General features: G+C 51.1%; 3 protein-coding genes across 16 annotated transcripts in view; 1 reads left to right on the forward strand and 2 right to left on the reverse strand.

Moving 5' to 3' along the window:
• POLL (DNA polymerase lambda) overlaps positions 1-1,537 on the reverse strand; it is a 23,718-nt gene extending 22,181 nt beyond the window's left edge. For 7 of the 11 annotated variants that reach the window (XM_075758089.1, XM_075758087.1, XM_075758086.1 and 4 more), the window contains exon 1: positions 1,136-1,537. The gene's annotated coding sequence lies outside the window, so the exon portion shown is untranslated. The remainder of the gene's footprint in view (positions 1-1,135) is intronic. The other 4 variants (XM_075758084.1, XM_075758082.1, XM_075758080.1 and 1 more) reach the window with 3 other exon arrangements.
• On the forward strand, positions 1,523-9,028 carry DPCD (deleted in primary ciliary dyskinesia homolog (mouse)). Its single transcript, XM_010313284.2, has 6 exons — positions 1,523-1,652; positions 1,929-2,009; positions 2,677-2,801; positions 3,595-3,728; positions 7,619-7,721; positions 8,829-9,028. Exons 1-6 carry the CDS (start codon positions 1,589-1,591, stop codon positions 8,931-8,933), a joined length of 612 nt encoding a protein of 203 aa, XP_010311586.2. The 5' UTR covers positions 1,523-1,588; the 3' UTR covers positions 8,934-9,028.
• A 2,618-nt stretch (positions 9,029-11,646) lies between these two features.
• FBXW4 (F-box and WD repeat domain containing 4) overlaps positions 11,647-18,229 on the reverse strand; it is a 60,846-nt gene continuing 54,263 nt past the window's right edge. For 3 of the 4 annotated variants that reach the window (XM_075758099.1, XM_075758097.1, XM_075758098.1), the window contains 3 exons: positions 12,993-13,133; positions 12,681-12,822; positions 11,647-12,424 (listed from right to left, as the gene is read on the reverse strand). In XM_075758099.1, the coding sequence (XP_075614214.1) occupies positions 12,308-12,424; positions 12,681-12,822; positions 12,993-13,133 (400 nt within the window). In that variant the 3' untranslated portion in view covers positions 11,647-12,307. The remainder of the gene's footprint in view (positions 12,425-12,680; positions 12,823-12,992; positions 13,134-18,229) is intronic. The other variant, XM_075758101.1, reaches the window with a different exon arrangement.

Genomic DNA, 18,229 nt, shown 5'->3' on the forward strand with positions numbered 1-18,229 from the left:
GTGTGTCTGAGAAGCTGAGAGGGGGCACAGCCAGGACACCTGACCTAAACTGGCCAAAGGCATATTCCATACCATACAACGGCACGCTCTGTATATAACCAAGGGGTTGGCCAGGAGGCAAGGCAGCTCAGGAACTAGCTGAGCATTGGCTCCAGGTGGTGAGCAACTGTGCTGTGCATCACTTGTTTTGTAGATTCTATTATTATTGTATTCCTTTTCTGTCCTATTAAACTGTCTTTATCTCAACCCACGAGTTTTATCTCATTCTTTTCAATTCTCTCCCTCATCCCACTGCAGGGGGACAGCGAGCAAACGGCTATGCGGTTGTTTTAGCTGCCTGCCAGGTTAAACCGTGACAAGCACATTCCCAAGAGGGAAACACCTCTCCTGATAGGGCTGAAACCCAGTCACAGATGAGAAGAAAGATTGATACCAAGTGTTTCATACAGCTACAGGAAGAAAACCCCCAAACCAGCTTCAGATGGAAATAGCAAATTAATAAAGATTAATTAGCCAAGTTCCATACGGGTACAACTGTAGCTTTACCATCACAAGCCTTGTAAAAATAAACTTTGGAGCTTTAACTACTGGCACAGGCTACCACGAAGTTTGGTTTTTCTAAGCCCAAACAAACCCCGAATCACCGTATATCCCAACAGCCCCTTCCGCCTGGCTGGTGGAGTCAATGCCAGCTTGGTTTCCTCTCTGTGCAGCACTTTGTGTTTTGCTTAGAGGCTTCTCACACACAAGCCAGCACAAACCTATCACATTAAGCCTGGAAGAGCTGAAGATGGTCCCACCTGGCCCTGTCTTCTCCCTACGGTCACCTCCTCACCCGAGCATTAAACACAGTCCTCTGGAAGACTGACCCAGAGCTGGACTCAAGTCATTGCTTCTGCAAGGAAGAGTTCAGCTTCAGGGGAGAAGAAACCCTGTTACGTTTCTAAAACTCAATTTCACAGAAACATATTTATTTTCAGGACGTTTTGACTCAAAAAGTCTTCTGAAAACAGTAATACTTTCTATTAGACAAAGAAAACAAAACACACCCAAAACCCCCAAGCTTCAGGACTCGGAAAAACATTTTTCCCGGGTAGTATTTTAACTCATCTAAGACCAAACCCGCACGCCGTACCAAGCTTGCCTTGCCAGCGTCCTCAGGCCACGAAGGCTTCAACGCCACCAACCTGGCTCGCCTCAGAACTAGCAGCACCCAAAGCCTCGGGGGCAGGAAACAATCCCCCTGAAACCTCACGGCTGGGCCCGAGGACCAGGGAAGGAAGACGGGAGCCCCCCTGGGCCCCGGCTTGAGGAGGGGCGGCGAGAGGGCCGAGAGCCCCCCCTCCCCCACCACCAGCGGGGAAACAGCCGGAGCCCCCCGTGACCCCAGCCCGAGGAGGTGAAGGGGTCCCCCAAGCCAGACGTGGCGCGGGGGCTTCCCCGCAACCGGGCGGGGGGGCGGGCGGATGGGCCCCAGGGCAGGGCCCGGCCACCGGGCCGCTCTCACCTACGGGCCGGGGCGGCGGGAAGTACTTCCGGGTAGCGGCCGGAAGTGTCCGCGTTGCCGTGGCGACGGGGCCCGGCCGCCATGGCGGTGCCGAGCTGGCTGGAGCGGCTGCGGGCTGCGAGGAAGACCGCGCTGGTGCAGGACGGTAACCGCAGCGGCGAGGGGGGGAATCGCCCCCTCCTGTCCCCCGCGACGTGTTTTGGGGTGGCCCTGCAGCGAGCGGGGGGTGGGAGCGCTGCCGGGGACGGCCCTGCATCCGGGACAGGGCCCCAGCAAAGGGCACAAGGCCATCCACGCGGGGACACGGCCCCAGTGGGACGGGGCCCTAGACACGGGGACAGGACCACAGGGAGTAGGACAGGGTCATACACCCAGGGATAGGTGTATTCCTGTTTACCCTCACCACCTGCCTTGCCTCTAGGGAAGCGGAAGATCCATTACCTCTTCGAGGATGGGAAGGAGATGGCTGAAGAGTACGACATGAAAACCAGTCAGTTAATGAGTAAGTGGTGCTCCCAGCTGGCCTCCAGCAGACGTGGGTTGGGGCACGACTGCCGTATGCGTGGCAGTAGGTCTGCATTCACAGAACTGGGATGTTGAGAGGAAACTCTTGGTTTGCCCCCTAAATATTCTGGGAGATAAGCATGCCTGTGGCTGAATTTTGTAGAGACATAAATATCATTCAGTTTGGGCCCAGGGCTCTCTGACTTCCATGGTGTAGCAGACCTTGCTTTAGCCCAGGATCTCTCCCAAAGAGCTTGTCTGTCACAACAGACTCGGGCAACCTAAATGAGATTGCCATCTTGCATAGCCATACACTCAGCCTGTAGCACATGCTGGGGTGAAATATGCTTTTTGGTGGCTTCTGCAACCACAAACAAGCAAGGCATTGGTTATGGCTCTTGTCCAAAACCGCATCAGCTGTGGCATGGCACCTGTTGCAACCTAACCATGGCTTCAGCACCAAGTAGCAAAAAAGAGAGGCACTCTGTACAGAATTTCTGACTTCAGGAACAGGTGAGCTAACATCTCTACTCACACCAAAGTGGAAGTGACTGGAATTAAGATATATATCTTGATATCATCTCAGTGTGCTGGGCAGCTTGGCAGTCATTTGCTGGAGTTCTTATAGAGCAAAATAATGAAAACCCTTCTTCTCCCTTCCACAGGTAGAAAATGGCGAGAGAAGAACACCCTCGGAGGCTCTGGCAAGTGGCAGGTTGAAGTGGGGGAGCCAACCTCGCCGCTTCTGGGAGCGCTGGAATCCGAGCTCATAAAGGAAAGCAGCTCCAATGTACGTAAGGGTCTGCAGGCATGACTGCACCTAAAACTACTTACTCTTGTGCTTACAGCAGTAGTTGGAAGACCATAGATCACTTGCAGCCCCAAGAGACAGCCTTAACCTGCCCAGCACTCTACTGCAAATCATCCCAAAGCTGTGGGGCTGAGTAGAAAAAAGGCACAGCTTAGGTTCTTTTGGGGTCTTCACAAGATGTGTAGTTTCCTTAAGCAGAGAAACTGTACTGCAGTGTTGGCCAACTACTATTCTGGCTTCTGAAAGAGTAGGCTGAAAGGAAGGCCAGTGCCACGACAAGCCAGCGGACGGAAAGCAGAGGCGATGACAGCAAAAGGCCAATGCAGGCAGTGCATAGCAGGCTGCTCATTAACATAGCATGGCCTGTTTCATCTTCACATCCCTCTAGCTTAGGAGACAGAGGTTTTAGTCTCTCACTGTCTTTTCTACAGACCTGAAACACAAGCACAGCCCTGCACAGCAAATTGAGGCAGACCCAGGACTGAATCCAGCAGGTCCCTAGCGTAGGCAGAGTTCAGTATTCAGTTGCCTCAAAGAGGGGGCTTGGTTTCCCTGTAACACTTCCCTGCAAGACTCCCTTGCTGAACACTTTCAGCCTCCTACAAGCAGGCTCTAGAAGAGTGGTGCTTAGGCAGTTTCTTGAGTTACTCCCTAATGATCCAGTGTGAAAGAAGAGCTGCTCCCATGTGGAGCCTCTCGAGGTAGTACGGGAAGAAGGGGACAGGGAGGAGATGGCTGGAGGGGCCTTGCTGAAGGTACTTGTTTGCTGTAGCCTGTCTTCATGAGGAAGGATACCCTGACCAGCTTCCAGTGGCGGATCCGTAACCTGCCCTACCCCAAGGAGGTCTACAGCGTCTCTGTGGAGAAGGAGCAGCGCTGCTGTGTCATCCGGACCATCAACAAGAAGTCAGTAAGGACAGCACTGCCAGTGCTGATGGTCCCTGGGGGTGGGGCTGGCACAGAGGGCAGGCCAGTGATTGCAGAGGGGAGCTGTCCTCTCTCTCTGTCCCTCACACCTCACAGCTGCATGTCTCCAGCTGTCCAATTTCCATTCCCAGCTGCCCCAGACACAGTTATGGTAGAGCCCCTCAAGCTCTGCACTGGCTTTCACAAATTTATCTTACAGTTCCAATAGCATGGTGTTTGCACTGTTCTTTCCCTGTCAAATGTTTCTCCCTTAGACCTTTTGAAGCTAGAGCATCCCATCCTTTCCCCTCTAACATGATACTTTGATCTCAGAATGCATGGAACTGCAGGATTCAACAGGTACAGCATAGTCTTCGGCACCCAGGCAGACAGATCTCCCTGCATAAATCTGTCACAGTGCTGATGATATGATCTGGAGGTAGCAAGAAAAAAAGAGGCAGACTGAATCTAGAAAGGAAGCACCACAATATTCTGCCAAAAGAAATTTGAGATGGGGGGGGGGGGGAGCTGTTAAGAATCATCTTATACTGTGTCAGTACATGGCCTCTCTCTAGGAATGAGAGACACTGTGCTCCAAAGCACGTACAGCCTCAGTGAGGTAAGCCAGGATGAGCAGTAGTATTGGGAAGAGATAGCAAGGAGTGAGTTTGGAAGAACAAGGGAGGATATTGGAAGCTATTTACAAACTGGGATAATACACCAGCGTGGAAAGCTGGGCAGGCTGCTTTCTGCTCGCCTTTCCTCCCCAGCGTTGCTGCAGAACAGAGAAAGATGAGATTCATGGGTAAAAATCAACCCCGGTGTTTCCCAGTCTGCCCCCCGCCCTCTTTGCGCTGCTCTTTGCAGCTGGCTGTAGGTGGTGCTGTTGGCAAAGAACTGCTCCACTTTGGCCGCCGAACGCCTTTCGGACTGCAGAACCCGCAAATATTCAGGCAGGGCTTTACCACATCAGAGGCCGTGCAAGGGGTGTTTCAGCTCTGCACATGAGCACACCTGGACGCTCAAAAGCGGGAGAAAGCAAGGCAGGAAGGGGGAAGTCTTTCCCATGAAAGCAGCAAGCAATTACAGCTCTAATACAGAAAGATGCTGGCCTGAATGCACGCAGAGGGATTCACAGAAGAGTGGTGCTTTAGTATGTGGCAAAGATGAATGAGATTCCCATCAGCCACACGTGGGTACCCATACAGCTAGGAGTAAGTGAGCCTAAGTCCAAGCCCCTACTATCACAGACTTACCTACTCCCTAATAGTAGCGCCTATGTGGGAACTTGCTAGCCTGTATAGGTGCTGGAAGATTATAACGTACCACTCAGGCTTCACCCATGCTCTGACTTCCAAGTTTTTATATACTCCTCTTCAGGAAAACAGTAGATTTCCCCCACAAGCAGTCAATACCTACACATTTATAGGCTAGTGCCAGAGATAGTTGAAGGACCTGAAAGCAGGTCATGGCCTGCACATGAAAGTTAAGGACTTTTGGAATTAAAGCTGAAAGTTGCCTCACTGGGGAAAAGAATGACTTTTATGTCAGTAGGGAGCAGGGACAGGCTCCAGCACCAGAACACTTAGTACAGGCTCCAGGATATCTTAAATCATTTCTCCTGGGTCTCGGCCAGAGCAAGGCACCTCTCAGCAACTAATTCCAAGATAGCAAGAAAGGCATGGAGTCCACAGAGAGAGCGAGCATTGCTATGGGAGAGAAAGGAAACCTCAGAGCCTCTCCAGCCTTTGGAAGTCAGCCACACTGCTTCTGAGCAACAGAGCTGTGCTGACCGCCAGCCAGAGGCACAAGCAATGAGATGGGTTGCCAAGTCACAACTGAGTAGCTCAGCTCTAAATTCTCAGCATACCAGTAGCAGTTTTCTCTACAGGCTGACAAAAAGTGCATTTCCAGTAGGAAAATAATAGAGGTGACTTCACATAGGCACTGTAGATCTCAGGCCAGGACCCAGGCTCAGAGTGCAATACTGCCCTTGGCCATGGGGTGAGAGGCAAGGGCAGAGAATGTGCCTGCCTCAGCAGGGATAACTGCCCATCAGCTACCTCCTCAGCCCAGACAGCATCTCTTCACTTCCACCAGTCGCTCCCATTCCCTCTGGCCACGGCAAGGGCTGCTCAAGTGGGATTTGCTTAAAACCTCTTGCTGTAAAATAAATCCATTAAACTAAACTCTAAAAACAAACCCAGAAAGCCACCTCCCCAAACGCCAAACCTGATTCAATTATTGTAGCGAGGCGCAGTGGTAATGTTAGGAGGAGGAGGGGGTGGCCAGGCAGATCTGGTTTCCTTTGATCTTGTCACAGATTTTAGTTTGAGGCCAGCCAAAGCCATTCTTCTCCCCTTCTCCTTAGTCCTGGGGCAGCAGAATGCTGCTGTTTCATTGATGACTCCCAAGGCCCTTTGAAACAGTGGGTTTTTTCTGTGTACTGCTTTTTTTTTTTTTTTTGTCTAATCGGTAAGAAGTTAACACTTCCTTAACATGTCTTTGTGTTCATCTAATCTCTGCTGTTTAACCTTTGACATCTCCCTTATTATCCATGTCTGCCACCTTTTCCAAATACCAACAGCAGTGACAACACAGAACGGTTTGAGCCCTGCGGTAACAAGCTGCGTACATTCCTCCCGCTGCACCAGGAGAGCCATTTGCCCTTTGTAGCTGTTTTCACTGTGACTTGGAAAATAAACTGCAATTTAGGCAGAGGTAGCTAGAGAGGCCAAGCCTCACACACAGCTAGCTGAATGGAGAACAGCCTCTCGTGGCAGGACGGCAGCAGCTGCCTGTTCCCGCTCTGCTCTGGGCACCTCAGTACCAGGTACAGGCCAATTCCTTGGAGAGGATTGCCCACGAGAGTGCTGGAAGAGATGAAGAACCCAACCGTGCCTCTGTGTGGGCACAGGACCACCAACTAGTGTATTTGGTGCAGCCCCAGAGAGGAGCAGCAGCAGATGCAGGGCAAGCCATGCCAAGCAGGAAAGGTCTCAGGCAAACACAGACACAGGTCTACAAGGTTCTGGTCCCAAAGTCTTAGGAAATGTCTCAGCTGCCTAGACAGTTTATAACCCTTCCAGTTCTGAGACATATCCCCTTTCCTTCATACTGAGCAAAGCGCAAGGTTTGGTTGGTGGAGAGACACAGGCTGGATAGGGAGCTGGCAGAAACCTCTCTGTCCTCTGCTTGGATGTGAGAGGTGACCAGGATACTGGGATAGAGACCAGGGAAAGAACAACTAGGGGAGCACCACAGCCACCATGAGGGCTGTGTGGAGATGCTGCAGAGCAGAGCCTCAGGTGAGTCTGGGCAGCTACATTTGGAGCTCTGTGGCCAGGGGTATGCCTTGAGCACCACCATGCCAACAAAGCAGAAAGTTATCTAGGAAGCACAGCAAGAGGCCAAAAAGATGGGTTTAGGAAGGATTGCAACACAAAATGGTGCAGCACTCAGGAAAGTAAGTCACAGGGCACAAGCTGTCAAAGCCAGCTGTTTTGACAAGAGCTAATGGAAACCGGTACTTAGAGGGAACGAGAGCCCATGAGCAGGGACAAGGGACACCTTTTGGTAAGGCTGAATAGTCTGTCCCTAACCATGTCTGGCACTACTAAAGGGCAAGTTGGTGTGACCAAGCCACCTGCTCTCAGGCACCAAAGCCCTTCAGGACTTTCCCAGCTTCGATTTCCAGTTTGGAGGTTTGTTTCCAGTGCTCCTTCCAGCCTGGAGGCACCAGCAGGCACACAACATGGCACAGGGTCCTGCTGTCAACCCCGAGACATCTGTTGTCCTCATCTACACCTTGTAGAACAGCACTCTGTAGCTCAGCACTGTGGGGGAATAGGAACCCCACCTTCCTCATTTCTGTCTCCTCTCATTTGTAGGTACTACAAGAAGTTCTCTATTCCTGACCTGGACCGATACCAGCTCCCCTTAGATGCAGCTGCCCTAAGCTTCACCCATGCCAACAACACCCTGATCATCACGGTGAGGTTTTAGCCACTCGGAACAGCTCCTTGCCCTTCTCTTTATGTCCACAAAGAAGTTAAAATTCTTACACGTGGGGAAATGAGGCAGAGCAGGGAGATCTGCTGAGGGTCACTGATGAGCCCCTTCTCTGTCACACAGTCAGTGGGAGTTTCAGATTACACTGGGCATGCTGACACTAGCCAGGACAGCCTGGGCCACAGGAGGGGCCCTGCTTGCTGCTCAAGGTGACTTGCAGGTGGAAGAGCATCTGTCGCACAGTTTTCCATGTATCCCCTCCGTCAGACCTGAGCACATTTCCGCTCTCAGGGACAGTGAGGTTCTCTTGCCTCAGAGCGTAAAAGTCCAAGGACCTGCTGCACTTAGAGATCTCGCAGTCTTAAAAAAAAATAAAAATCACCTGCTGCTTTGTGTCAGAGAGGACACACTTCCACACACATGGTGGAAGCGAGAGACTAGCAAAACAGGCACTTAGTGTTGTTGCAAGGAGCAGACAGATGCTTTTGAGCAGCAGGTGCTCATCTTAAACATCGAAGTCAGCTACCCAGAGAGCATCCCCTCTGAGGGAAACCTTGCAGCAGGGCTGGGGTGCACATGCAGAGGAAACGGGCCAAGAGGAGCACCTTGAGTTCTGAGCTTCTGTTTGCTACGGGCCAAACCCTTGCCAAAAAGCACCTGCATCCACCACTAAACTGCAGCTGGGCAAGAGGGCTCTGAGGGGGTGGATAGAGGAACTGCAACTCTTACTTCTCTATCTGCCTTTTAAAAAAAGTATATTAGATACATACATGTGAGCATGCAGTCAGTGAGCACACCAGGAATCTGCATGACACAGCTTGCCAGGATATTCCGGAGGGGTTGGTAGGGACTAGGACGCCACATCCAACTGGAAAGTTTTACTTGCTCTGTAAAAGACACTCCAGATCTTGGCAAGTGTCACTAGCTTGATGGCACCACCTCTCCAAACAGGCTTGGGAGGCAGCTGGTAACAGAAGGGCCTGCCTTGGCAGGAGGGCCCCAGCTGCGCTGGTAGCACCTGGCCCCAGTTGGTCTGGTTGGAGCAGAGGCTGAACAGGAGTGCTAAGGGCATTTCTCTCCGTCCTACAGTACCAGAAGCCAAAGGAGATCCTGGCTGCAGAAGAGCAGCTACAGAAGGAGCTGAAGAAGATAAAGGCAGCTAACAATGGGGATGGCGACTGTAAGACCCAATAGGCAGTGGCTGCTAAGAGGCTGAGGTGGGAGGCAGCTCTCTTGCACAGCTTCGTGGTATTTATTTTGCCTTTTCTAATAAAAATTAGTCCTGTTAATAGAGCTGTTTGGAGAAATCTTTGTAGGCCCAGGGATACGGCAGGGTGGTTGATCTCTTTACTACCTGATCCGCCGATTTACGCAGACATTTATGATCCTTCTATGAGTTGCAGGAAGCTGTAGGGTACAAAGGAAGTGTGCCACAGCCAGCAGCCCTCTCCCCATCATCTGTGAGCAGAAGCGATGTGAAAGCTGGGTAATTCCCTCTGTCTGCCACCATGGCTGAAGGCAGTAACATTTGGAAAATAAGATCCCCCTCCTCACACCCATTACTTGCCTGGGATGTGCTGGGAAGCCAGTCCCCTCCTGTGCTGTTTTGCAAGGTCCTCTGTGCAGTTAGAAGGATGCTCTGGCAACTCTGGTATCTCTGCAAACAGCATCAGTGCTTAGAACTGAACAGGCACAGCCTACGAAATAGGGTGAAGAGGACGACACCCAACTGCTTCCTTACCGCCAGACATGCGCAACATGACATGCAGGACAGAGGGTGTCTGTGCAGAGCACAGGAACTGAAATGCAGCTGCACCTTCATTTGCATGGCACAGAGGGGAAAGTGGTGACAGGCCACTGGCCAGCTCAGGAGTAGCAGTAGCACACTCCTTCCGTGAGGGCACAAACAGGGCCCATCACAAACCTCGCTGCACAGGACAACCCCAGCAGTGCTGCTTCAGCAGCTTGGCCTCCAACCAGCCACTGTCTCTACCCTGCCCACGCCATCCCTGTGCTTCTATTTCTGTGTCCTTCCATCCTGGTTCGTACTTGAACAGCTCCTACTCAAACCCTACTTTTAAGTAAGCAGGTCGTGGGCTCCCAGCATAGCTCCCCTGGTGAGGGCTGCTTTCAAACCAGGAAAGCTCCTTAGAGCCTGGGTGGCTCCAGGACTCACCTGAATTGTCCTCCCAAGAAAATGGAGACACCATTGACTGGCAGAGCTCAGAGCCAGCGCTCCAGCCCCACCTGCAGCTTCCCCATTCCCCAACGTCACCCGAGATGTGAGGGTCCATCCTTCTACCCGCCAGGCTGGCACCACCATGGGGCTGCAGCTCTGTTCCACACTTCAGCCAGGAAGAACCTAAAATCAGCTACAAGAGCAGGGACTCACCAACATGGGCTGCAGGAAGGAACTGGCAGGACTGGCAGCAGCAGTGTTGCAGGCAGGGCTGTCACGGGAGGAGTCTCCTGCACCAGTGACACTTGCTCAGCCGACACAGTCATTCCTACTCTGGGCCTTATCCAAGTCCCAGTGCAATAAAGAACCTCTCCTCCTACCCCACAGTTACTCCAGTTCTTTCACAGCCTCTCCCTGGGGGCACTACCAAAGACATTTAATATCTCCATCCCTCCCAATTTCATTAAAGGACCTGTAACGCACCAGGAGCTGAGAAAAACCAGACTTCCCCCACTCCCAAGCTCTGCCAGCTCTCTCTCATCTTCTACCTCATGCCTAATCACCTAAAGCTCTCCTCACATGCAGAGCCCAAAGTGCTCCAAGCAATACAGCAGCGGTATTTAGCAGCCCCTGATGCAAAGTACCACCTCTTAAGCAACAGCTCACTGTTACCAATAGCCCAGAGGTCCCCCTGGAATCATTGTCTTGGACTAGCAGTCTTTGGGGTCTACAGCTTTGAGCTGATAAAAGATTGTTACAGCCATGGTATCTTTATACAGCAGCAGATCGGTGCTTGAGGCACTTAGTCATCACCACACTTACACAAGGAGAGTACATAGTGCCACGGTAGCTACAAGGGAGCTTGCAGCAAGCAGACATGAGTGGCAGCAGAGCTAGATCAGGAACTGTGACAGGGAGCTGTGCTGGAAAGGTCCTTGTGAGAATGTGATCCTGCAGCAAAGCCAAGCTTTTAGATTACTTCCAACCCTGAGCGGCTGTCTCACATCCACTGGGAATGGAAGGTTGCCTTCAAGCAGATGAGGAGCTGGTTGGTTCCACTCCCTGCTCAGGCAAGGGCTCCAGCAAGCATCCTCTTCCAATTTTTGTGCATCACAAGGGAAAAGCAGCCTCTTGACAGTGGAAATTACCTATTAAGTTCTAATAAAGGACCATGCTGTGTGCTTTGCCCTAGAAGTGCTCCCAATCTGGGATACAGAACCTCTCCTTTACCTATCCAGGATACGCAAACTCACAGTCAAGTAGGGTTCACACACCTCCTTCCCCAAGGAAGGCCAGACCCCAGACACCACTGCATTCATTCACATTCATCCAGACAACACAGAGCACGCTGAAAGCTGTGGCTGTTCTGAGACCCAGCTCGAGTTCAGAAGGCTGACACCAAAAGAAGCAGGGCCCACTTAGATGTGCTGACAGGATTCCAGTAAATCACATCAAGGCCTTGGTGTTTGCACTAGTCCAGTTTGCTGCTTCCTTATGCAGGCAGTAAGCAAGTTGCAGATCTTACTTCTTGATTTCTTGTTTGAACAAGTAACATGAGATCCCAGATCTCAGGAACTGCCTTCAATGCAGCAGTGTCACAGGGTCTAGCCAGGGAGAGAGATCTATTAGACATGTAGACAGCGTCTGAAAATAGGCCCAACCTCCTCCATCCAGCCAAGTGGGTAACATCGCAGCCCCTTTGGAACTTGAAACAAAACAAACAGTCTCTTTTTCTTTTTCTTCCCCTTCAGAGTTTTATTTAGCAAAAGATGACCATTTCAGTCCTGCCAAATGCACAGCCCAACCTTGACGGCCAGCTTGGGGAGGCATACACTGAAAGCAGGGCTGGCTCTGCCTTTTAGCTCAATTCTTGCTCTTGGCTGCGAAGGACAACGTAAACAGCTGTCAGGAGAGCAAGCACAGGGGAAAGGTGGGCCCTCCTCCAGGCACCTTTCCCTTCCACCAAATCAGTCCACTGCACACACAGCCTAGACTTGCTTCACATGGCTCAGAGCTTGGCTGATCTCAACCTGACCAGCACACATAGCTGATAGGGCATCCCAGCTCAGCTTGCCCCTCAAATGCTGTATCCACAGGAAAAAATAGGAAAAAAAAAAAAAAAAGAAAAAAGAACACAGTTTATGAAACAAACCCTGACTTGCACAAAATAAAAAGGGATAAAGGACAAATCGGCCTTTATTTCCACTAATAGGCAGGTGAGATTGAGAAAGTCTGGCCCTTTGTGCACTCTTTGTTGTGGCTTTCTGGTAGGCAAAAAAAAATCCCTTCAGAAGCCTTGGGGTGATTCTCACCTCTCCTGCCCTGCGATTCCCTGAGCCAAGTGTCAACTCTGCTGAGTTGGGGTGACCAGAAGCAGCTGTAGTGCCCTTCACGGGGCTGTGAAGTCTAGGACGTGCAGGGCTGATGCCAGGGCGGCGTACAGATGGGTGGTACTGAAACGGAGGCAGTACACTGGGCTGCTGGTTGGTGAAGACAGGTGGAAGCTCTGCAAAAAAAACAGGAGAATCAACCTTTCAAAGAAGAGGTCAGGCCAAAGACCCCAACCGGTGTTACAGACCCAAAGGCAGAGATGCCTGAGCAAAGCAGGCTTTTCCCTGCATATAGGTTAGGTTCCCCAGGGTGGGCTTGCTCCAAAGATGGCCCAGCAGCCTCTGGCTCTTCTTCCAAAGAAACATGGGCACCTGGCTGCCAGAGAACAACCCAGAAGCCCTGCTGCTGCCCAACCTCTGGCCAGCCCTCACCTGCAGGCACCGAGTCTGCCGCTTATCCCAGAGGCGCACCACGCCATAGTAAGAAGAGCCACTGGCAATCATGTGGTTCTTATCACTCCTTATGCAGTACAGGGCGCTGTCGTGGGGCTCTTCCCACTCCTGGACACACTTCCTGCAAGGACAACACAAACCAGAGTGGAGCTGAGCTTCTGCTCCTCCACCACTGGGGCTGAGGCCCAATTTTCCTGAAGGAGCTAATTCAGCTGCAGGTGAGTCCCCAGACACTGCAGAAGGAGAGCCAGGAGCCTCACGTGGGCCCAGATGGAAGCGGGCTGGGCTCACCTGGTGCTGGTCCGGATGTCCCAGTAGCGGATGTAGGTGTCGTACCCACACGAAAGGAGAAGGGAGGGCGTTTCGTAGAAGACATCAAGGACTCCAGCTCCGCGGTGGAAGTCGGTCCCTAAACAGGTCAACAGCTGACCACTGCAATGAAACACAATAGGGGAGGAGTAATTTTGAGCAGAGTGCCCTTCCAATTCAGCAGGCCAGAGCAGAGATGGTGTCACAGAAGTCTCCTAGATCTCATTTCTGTGATTTAACAGAACACAAAAGCCTGCACGGTCTTCCTCCCCCTCCTCCAGCTTCTGGTTGGGCCACTAACTCACGTAGGGTGACCAGTAGGAGTCACAGCTCTAAGGGGAAGAGCCAAGGAACAGGCACAGCTGACCCCCAGCAGAACAGGATCATCTTCCTTGGAAAAAGTGACCGGTACGTTGAATGATGGGGTTCCATTTCCATGGCAGATGGTTCCCAACTTAGTCAAACTCCAGAAAATCTGCAATAGCCATTTACACACTCAGTCTCATCCCATCCCAGACTCTGTCCTTCAGAATACTGCCCAGTGGGGTATTTCCCCATATCTTTGACAAACAGCTCAGATCCACAGGCAAATCAGACCCTCCTGACCCAGCCTGCCATGCCTGCTCTCCTCAACCCCCTCCAGTTACACTGCAAACACCATATCTGGGGCTCAATATGACAGGTCAAGAGCAGCCACTCCAGGGCTGTTCTGGAGATGACTTTCCCTGCTTCCTCCTTTTTAATTCCTTACTTGCTGTGAAAGATCAAAAGCAAGATCCCCATGAAGCTCTAAGCCAGATGCTTTGTGGTCATATCATTCTGCTGCTTGTTCACATGCAGAAGCAGCAGCTCACTTCACCAGGTGGATAGTGCCTGGTGAGGGCCCCACCCTGCCAGGCTGCGAGGAACTTGCATCCCTTCCATGGGCCATATGAAATTGAACCCTGCATCAGGCACATAGCACAGCCCGTCCCCAGTATCAGTCCACCTGCCCCAGCAGCCAGTGAACTCTTGGGAATGGAGGGGACAATCTGCCCAGCTGCTTGAGATGGCCACCTATTGCAAACCCTCCTTTTCTTCCTCCTTCTCCTCACACCCTCTAAATCAAAAATGCTGGACACAATAAACCTCGAAGCACCTGCTTTTCAAACCCTGCCGCATGGTAACCCCTTGGTTCTCAGGACAATGAAGCAGTCCCGAAAGCCTACTGCATGGTCCCACAGTGGGGTCACTCCCAGCATCTCCCCCCATTATTTTGCTACTTTCTGCTCCTTGATCCAGCATCACACAGTTCTGAGGCACATCGCCAAATGCCTTAATTCTGTCTGTAATCTGGGCTAAAGCCCTCGTCAGGGGATAAAGACCACACAAAAGGAGAAATAGAGTCCCGGGAGATGTTAAAACAAGTAAACACCTTTGTGTCAGGAGAGAGAAATCGCTGATAAAGCAGATTAGCGCCTCGAGCCCTGGTGTCCCCAGATCAGAAGGCGAGCCCTGGCCGATCTTTGCAGCCAGCACGCTTCTATGATCACAGAGCTGGCGGCATGCTGGGGCCAGCCTGTTTCCCCACAGTCACTCTCCAAAGAGCAGATTATGTAGAATAACAATTTCTTTGTGGCTGTGTAATTCCCTCCGTGACCGTGGCTGTGGGCAGCTACATTGGCCCTTGATGCCAGGGCCCTAGCAACCATTTAGAGAGGCCAACCAGCCCTAGCGATGGCCCCCCCATGCAAACCTCTCGGACAAGCTTTAACATCAAGTGCATGAATTAATCCCCCCCAACACGAATCCAGGGGTGCTGGCTTATTGGACTTTGTATTTCTCCAGGCAAGGGATCGAGGGGATTCCATGCTTCAGCCCTTTGCAACCTTTTCACAATACATTAACCCTTGGAGGGTTACTTGCAAACCAACCCAGCAGCAACTCTGTACCTGTGTGCAGGTTGGAAGGTTGAAGCATTTGCAGTCTGAGCACTGGGAGCAAGACCTGTGGGGTTTGGCTGGGGCAGATGGGTCCTCAGCTCCACCGTGGAGTGAGACATGGATGGGCATCTCTGAGCGCTGGCACTCCCCTGTCCCTCCAAGCACACAGATCCCCTCCATCTGCCATTCTGCAAAGCCAGTAGGACAGATGGACATGTCCACAACCATTCTCAAGGCTTCCACACAACCTTCTTCATCCTATGAGTTACATGTGTGGCCCAGAGTTGTAAGACATACAACAAAGGTAGGAGGAGAGTCAGCTGCTCTTCCAAACAAGAACCCTTGGACTACCTGTGAGATGCATAAGGGGCCAGACTGCCTAACCTGCAAAGTCCTCTGCCAGTTGCTCAGGCAGGAACAGGGAGTTACTTATGGGAGATGAGCTATCTCAGCGAGGTCCAGGCAGCACACCAGCAGCTTGGAGCCCTCTCTCTCTCCTTCCACATACTACTGCTTTTTTTTTGGTTTTGCAGGGTACCCCCTGGACTGGTACTCTGAGTACATGGCACTTCAGGAGATGAATCCATGATGGGCAGCTGCACGTAGGCCACACAGCCCAGCAGCACATCTGGTGAATATCTCCTGCTAGCTACATGAAGCCTCTTTGTGTTATTTCCCCTGCACCATCTTCCCTGCTAATACACCTTTAATATGTAAAGGACTAAGTGAGCTCAGAGAAAGAGGAGCACTGTGCTGCAGGATGCAGAAGCACATCCAGGGATCTTTTACTCACTGGGATCAGCCCTCTTCCTCCTCTCAGGTGCTTGAAACAGGTCACAGCAGATCTTCTCACAACCTCCCACCTGTAAACAAGCACCCACACACCCAGAGCAAGCCTGGCCCCACTAAGGCTTGTCTTCCATCTCCCAGACCAGACCTCAATCCGCAGTGCTGCGAGATGGCAGCAATTTTTAATGGCAGCCTGGTGATGTCCCCAAGTGAAAAAAAATCAGCAAAGGGACAGCAGAAACCAGAGTCTGGATTCCTGCTTTCAGACCTTCGTGTGCAGCACTGAACAGCACCCAGGTGCCTCGCTCTCAGTGTTTCTCCATGCCTTCACACCTCACTGCAGTGGTACCCAAGCATCCCAGCAGTCACACCTGTTTTCCTCCCTCCACTTCCCTTTCCAGTCTAGGCAACAAAAAAGGAAAAAAGGGAAAGAAAAGGATTAGCTTTTCTCTGTAGGCAGGAAAGGTGCATAAATAGTTGCAACTTATTGCAGCAAAGCAAACCTTGCTTTGCTGGTTTGTTAACCAGTTCAATTCTCCTGCCCCAAGAATAGGTCAGCCAAAGCAGCTTTCAACTGGGAGGCCCAGCCCCTGCAGTCCTTTAGCAGTTTACAGAAACAACGCATTAGTTGCTACAGTGAAGCACTTAAAATCTGACATCAGGGCAAAATCGTACTGTGCTGTACACTGGGCACGCAAACCAAAAGACCTAAGTATTCTGACATGGGCACACTTAAATTGATAAAGATGCTGAACACGATTAATATTTTCCCCATTTTTCAGGAGATTAAGGTATCTCTGGACTAGCTACCACCATGCCAGGCTAGCTCCACAGCCCCGCAGCAATGCTGAGCCCATGCTGGGAAGGGAACACTCTCCCACCACAACTCTCCCAGCCTTGCTATGACAAGTTGGTGCCCACAAATTGTACAGTCTGCATTAACCCAAATACCTCCTGCCCTCAAACCTGTCCCCAACATACTTCCTAGGGAGCAAACCCCACAGCTAATCCTTACAGCAAACCCCACAGCTAATCCTTAATAACCCATAAAGGATCAAGATAACCCATCAAGGGACAACAGAAAAGCAGCAGATACACCAGCACATCACCAAATGGTTTTCTAACTTACATGGACAGAAGATATCTACTCAGTGAGGGACAGAAAGAGATGTGATAGCTATCTTGAACCTTGTTTCTCACCAGCACCAGCCAAACGCAGCAGGGAAGAGCCTTTTCCTTTCCTTTGTAGGCCCTTTTTCACCCCCAGCACCCAAACACCTTCCAAAAACCAGGTTGCTGATCCTCAGCACTTCAGAGGCCAGGGTGCCCCATCCTTGTTATGCACTATGAAGTCAGCAAGTGACTGTGAAGCCCAAGCAAGACCAAGCACAGGAGGTCTACACCACCATGCCCTGGCCTTCCAGCAGTAGCAAGTAGAGGCTGTTTTACTCCCAGGCCTTCTTCAAGCAAGCCAGGTAGACAGCTGTGCAGATGGTGGGAGTTTTGCCATGTTTTCTGTAGGAATAGCCTGGGCCACATAGTGCCAGGGTTCAAGTCCCAGTGCTGGGTGGCACCAGTGGAAACCACTCCACCCCAGTGGAGCTCTGCAGAGCAGAATCACAAACACGACAGTCCAGGTTTCCCAGAAAGACCAGTCTAACACCAGAGCTCTCAGCTTCAGCACCTCAGCCACAACCCAGCTGGGCCAACGCAGCACCTACAGACACACAGGTAAGCCTCTGGTGCCGAGCAGGAAACTCGCAGATATTCCTATTTTCTCCTGCTTTCTCTTCAGCACCTAGATAGACTGAAATTATATTGGCAATAATCCTGTACCAGCCCACAAAGAACAGAGCCAGAGCAAATCCAGAAGCCCATTTAATCCCTAGTACAGGAAAGCTGTGTTAGCACCAGGCTCTGGACTCCTTGCTGATAGAACAAGATGTTTAAGTAAAGTCCCTGTGCCTGGGTAATGTATCAAACTGATGAGTCCTAAAATGAAAGGCATTTTGTTCAGGAACTATAGAGAATTCTTTGATTCATCTCCATGAATCCCCATGTTCTTCAGAAAACAAGATGTTTCAAAATTACTTTTAAAATAAGCTATTTGTTTGGGATTTCCACATTTCATTCTTTTCTTTCCATGCTGGAAATCTAGCCATGAGCATTGCTATGGTGATACCTCCAAAGACAGGAGCCTTCTAACCTGGAAGCAAAGTGAACCACCAAGGAATGGCAGAAACAAGCTGGTTTAAGTTGGTTGTTTTTTCTTTTTAAAAAACAGCTTAAGGCTGTACTCCTCACTCCAGCAACAAGACAACAAAATAAGATCAGTCATGAGCCCAGACCGTTAGTTTACAGATAATCCATGGTATGCTGCCGTCACCATGTTAAAGCCATACACAGCCTTCTAAGCCACAGCGATTATTTGCATGACCATAAAAGCTCAGAATTTCCCTGAAACCTTGCTGATAGCTGGAGTTCAAAAGAAGTCCACACTTCCCTCCC

The sequence above is a fragment of the Balearica regulorum genome, chromosome 7 (assembly GCF_011004875.1).
Source record: "Balearica regulorum gibbericeps isolate bBalReg1 chromosome 7, bBalReg1.pri, whole genome shotgun sequence".
NCBI lineage: Eukaryota > Metazoa > Chordata > Aves > Gruiformes > Gruidae > Balearica > Balearica regulorum.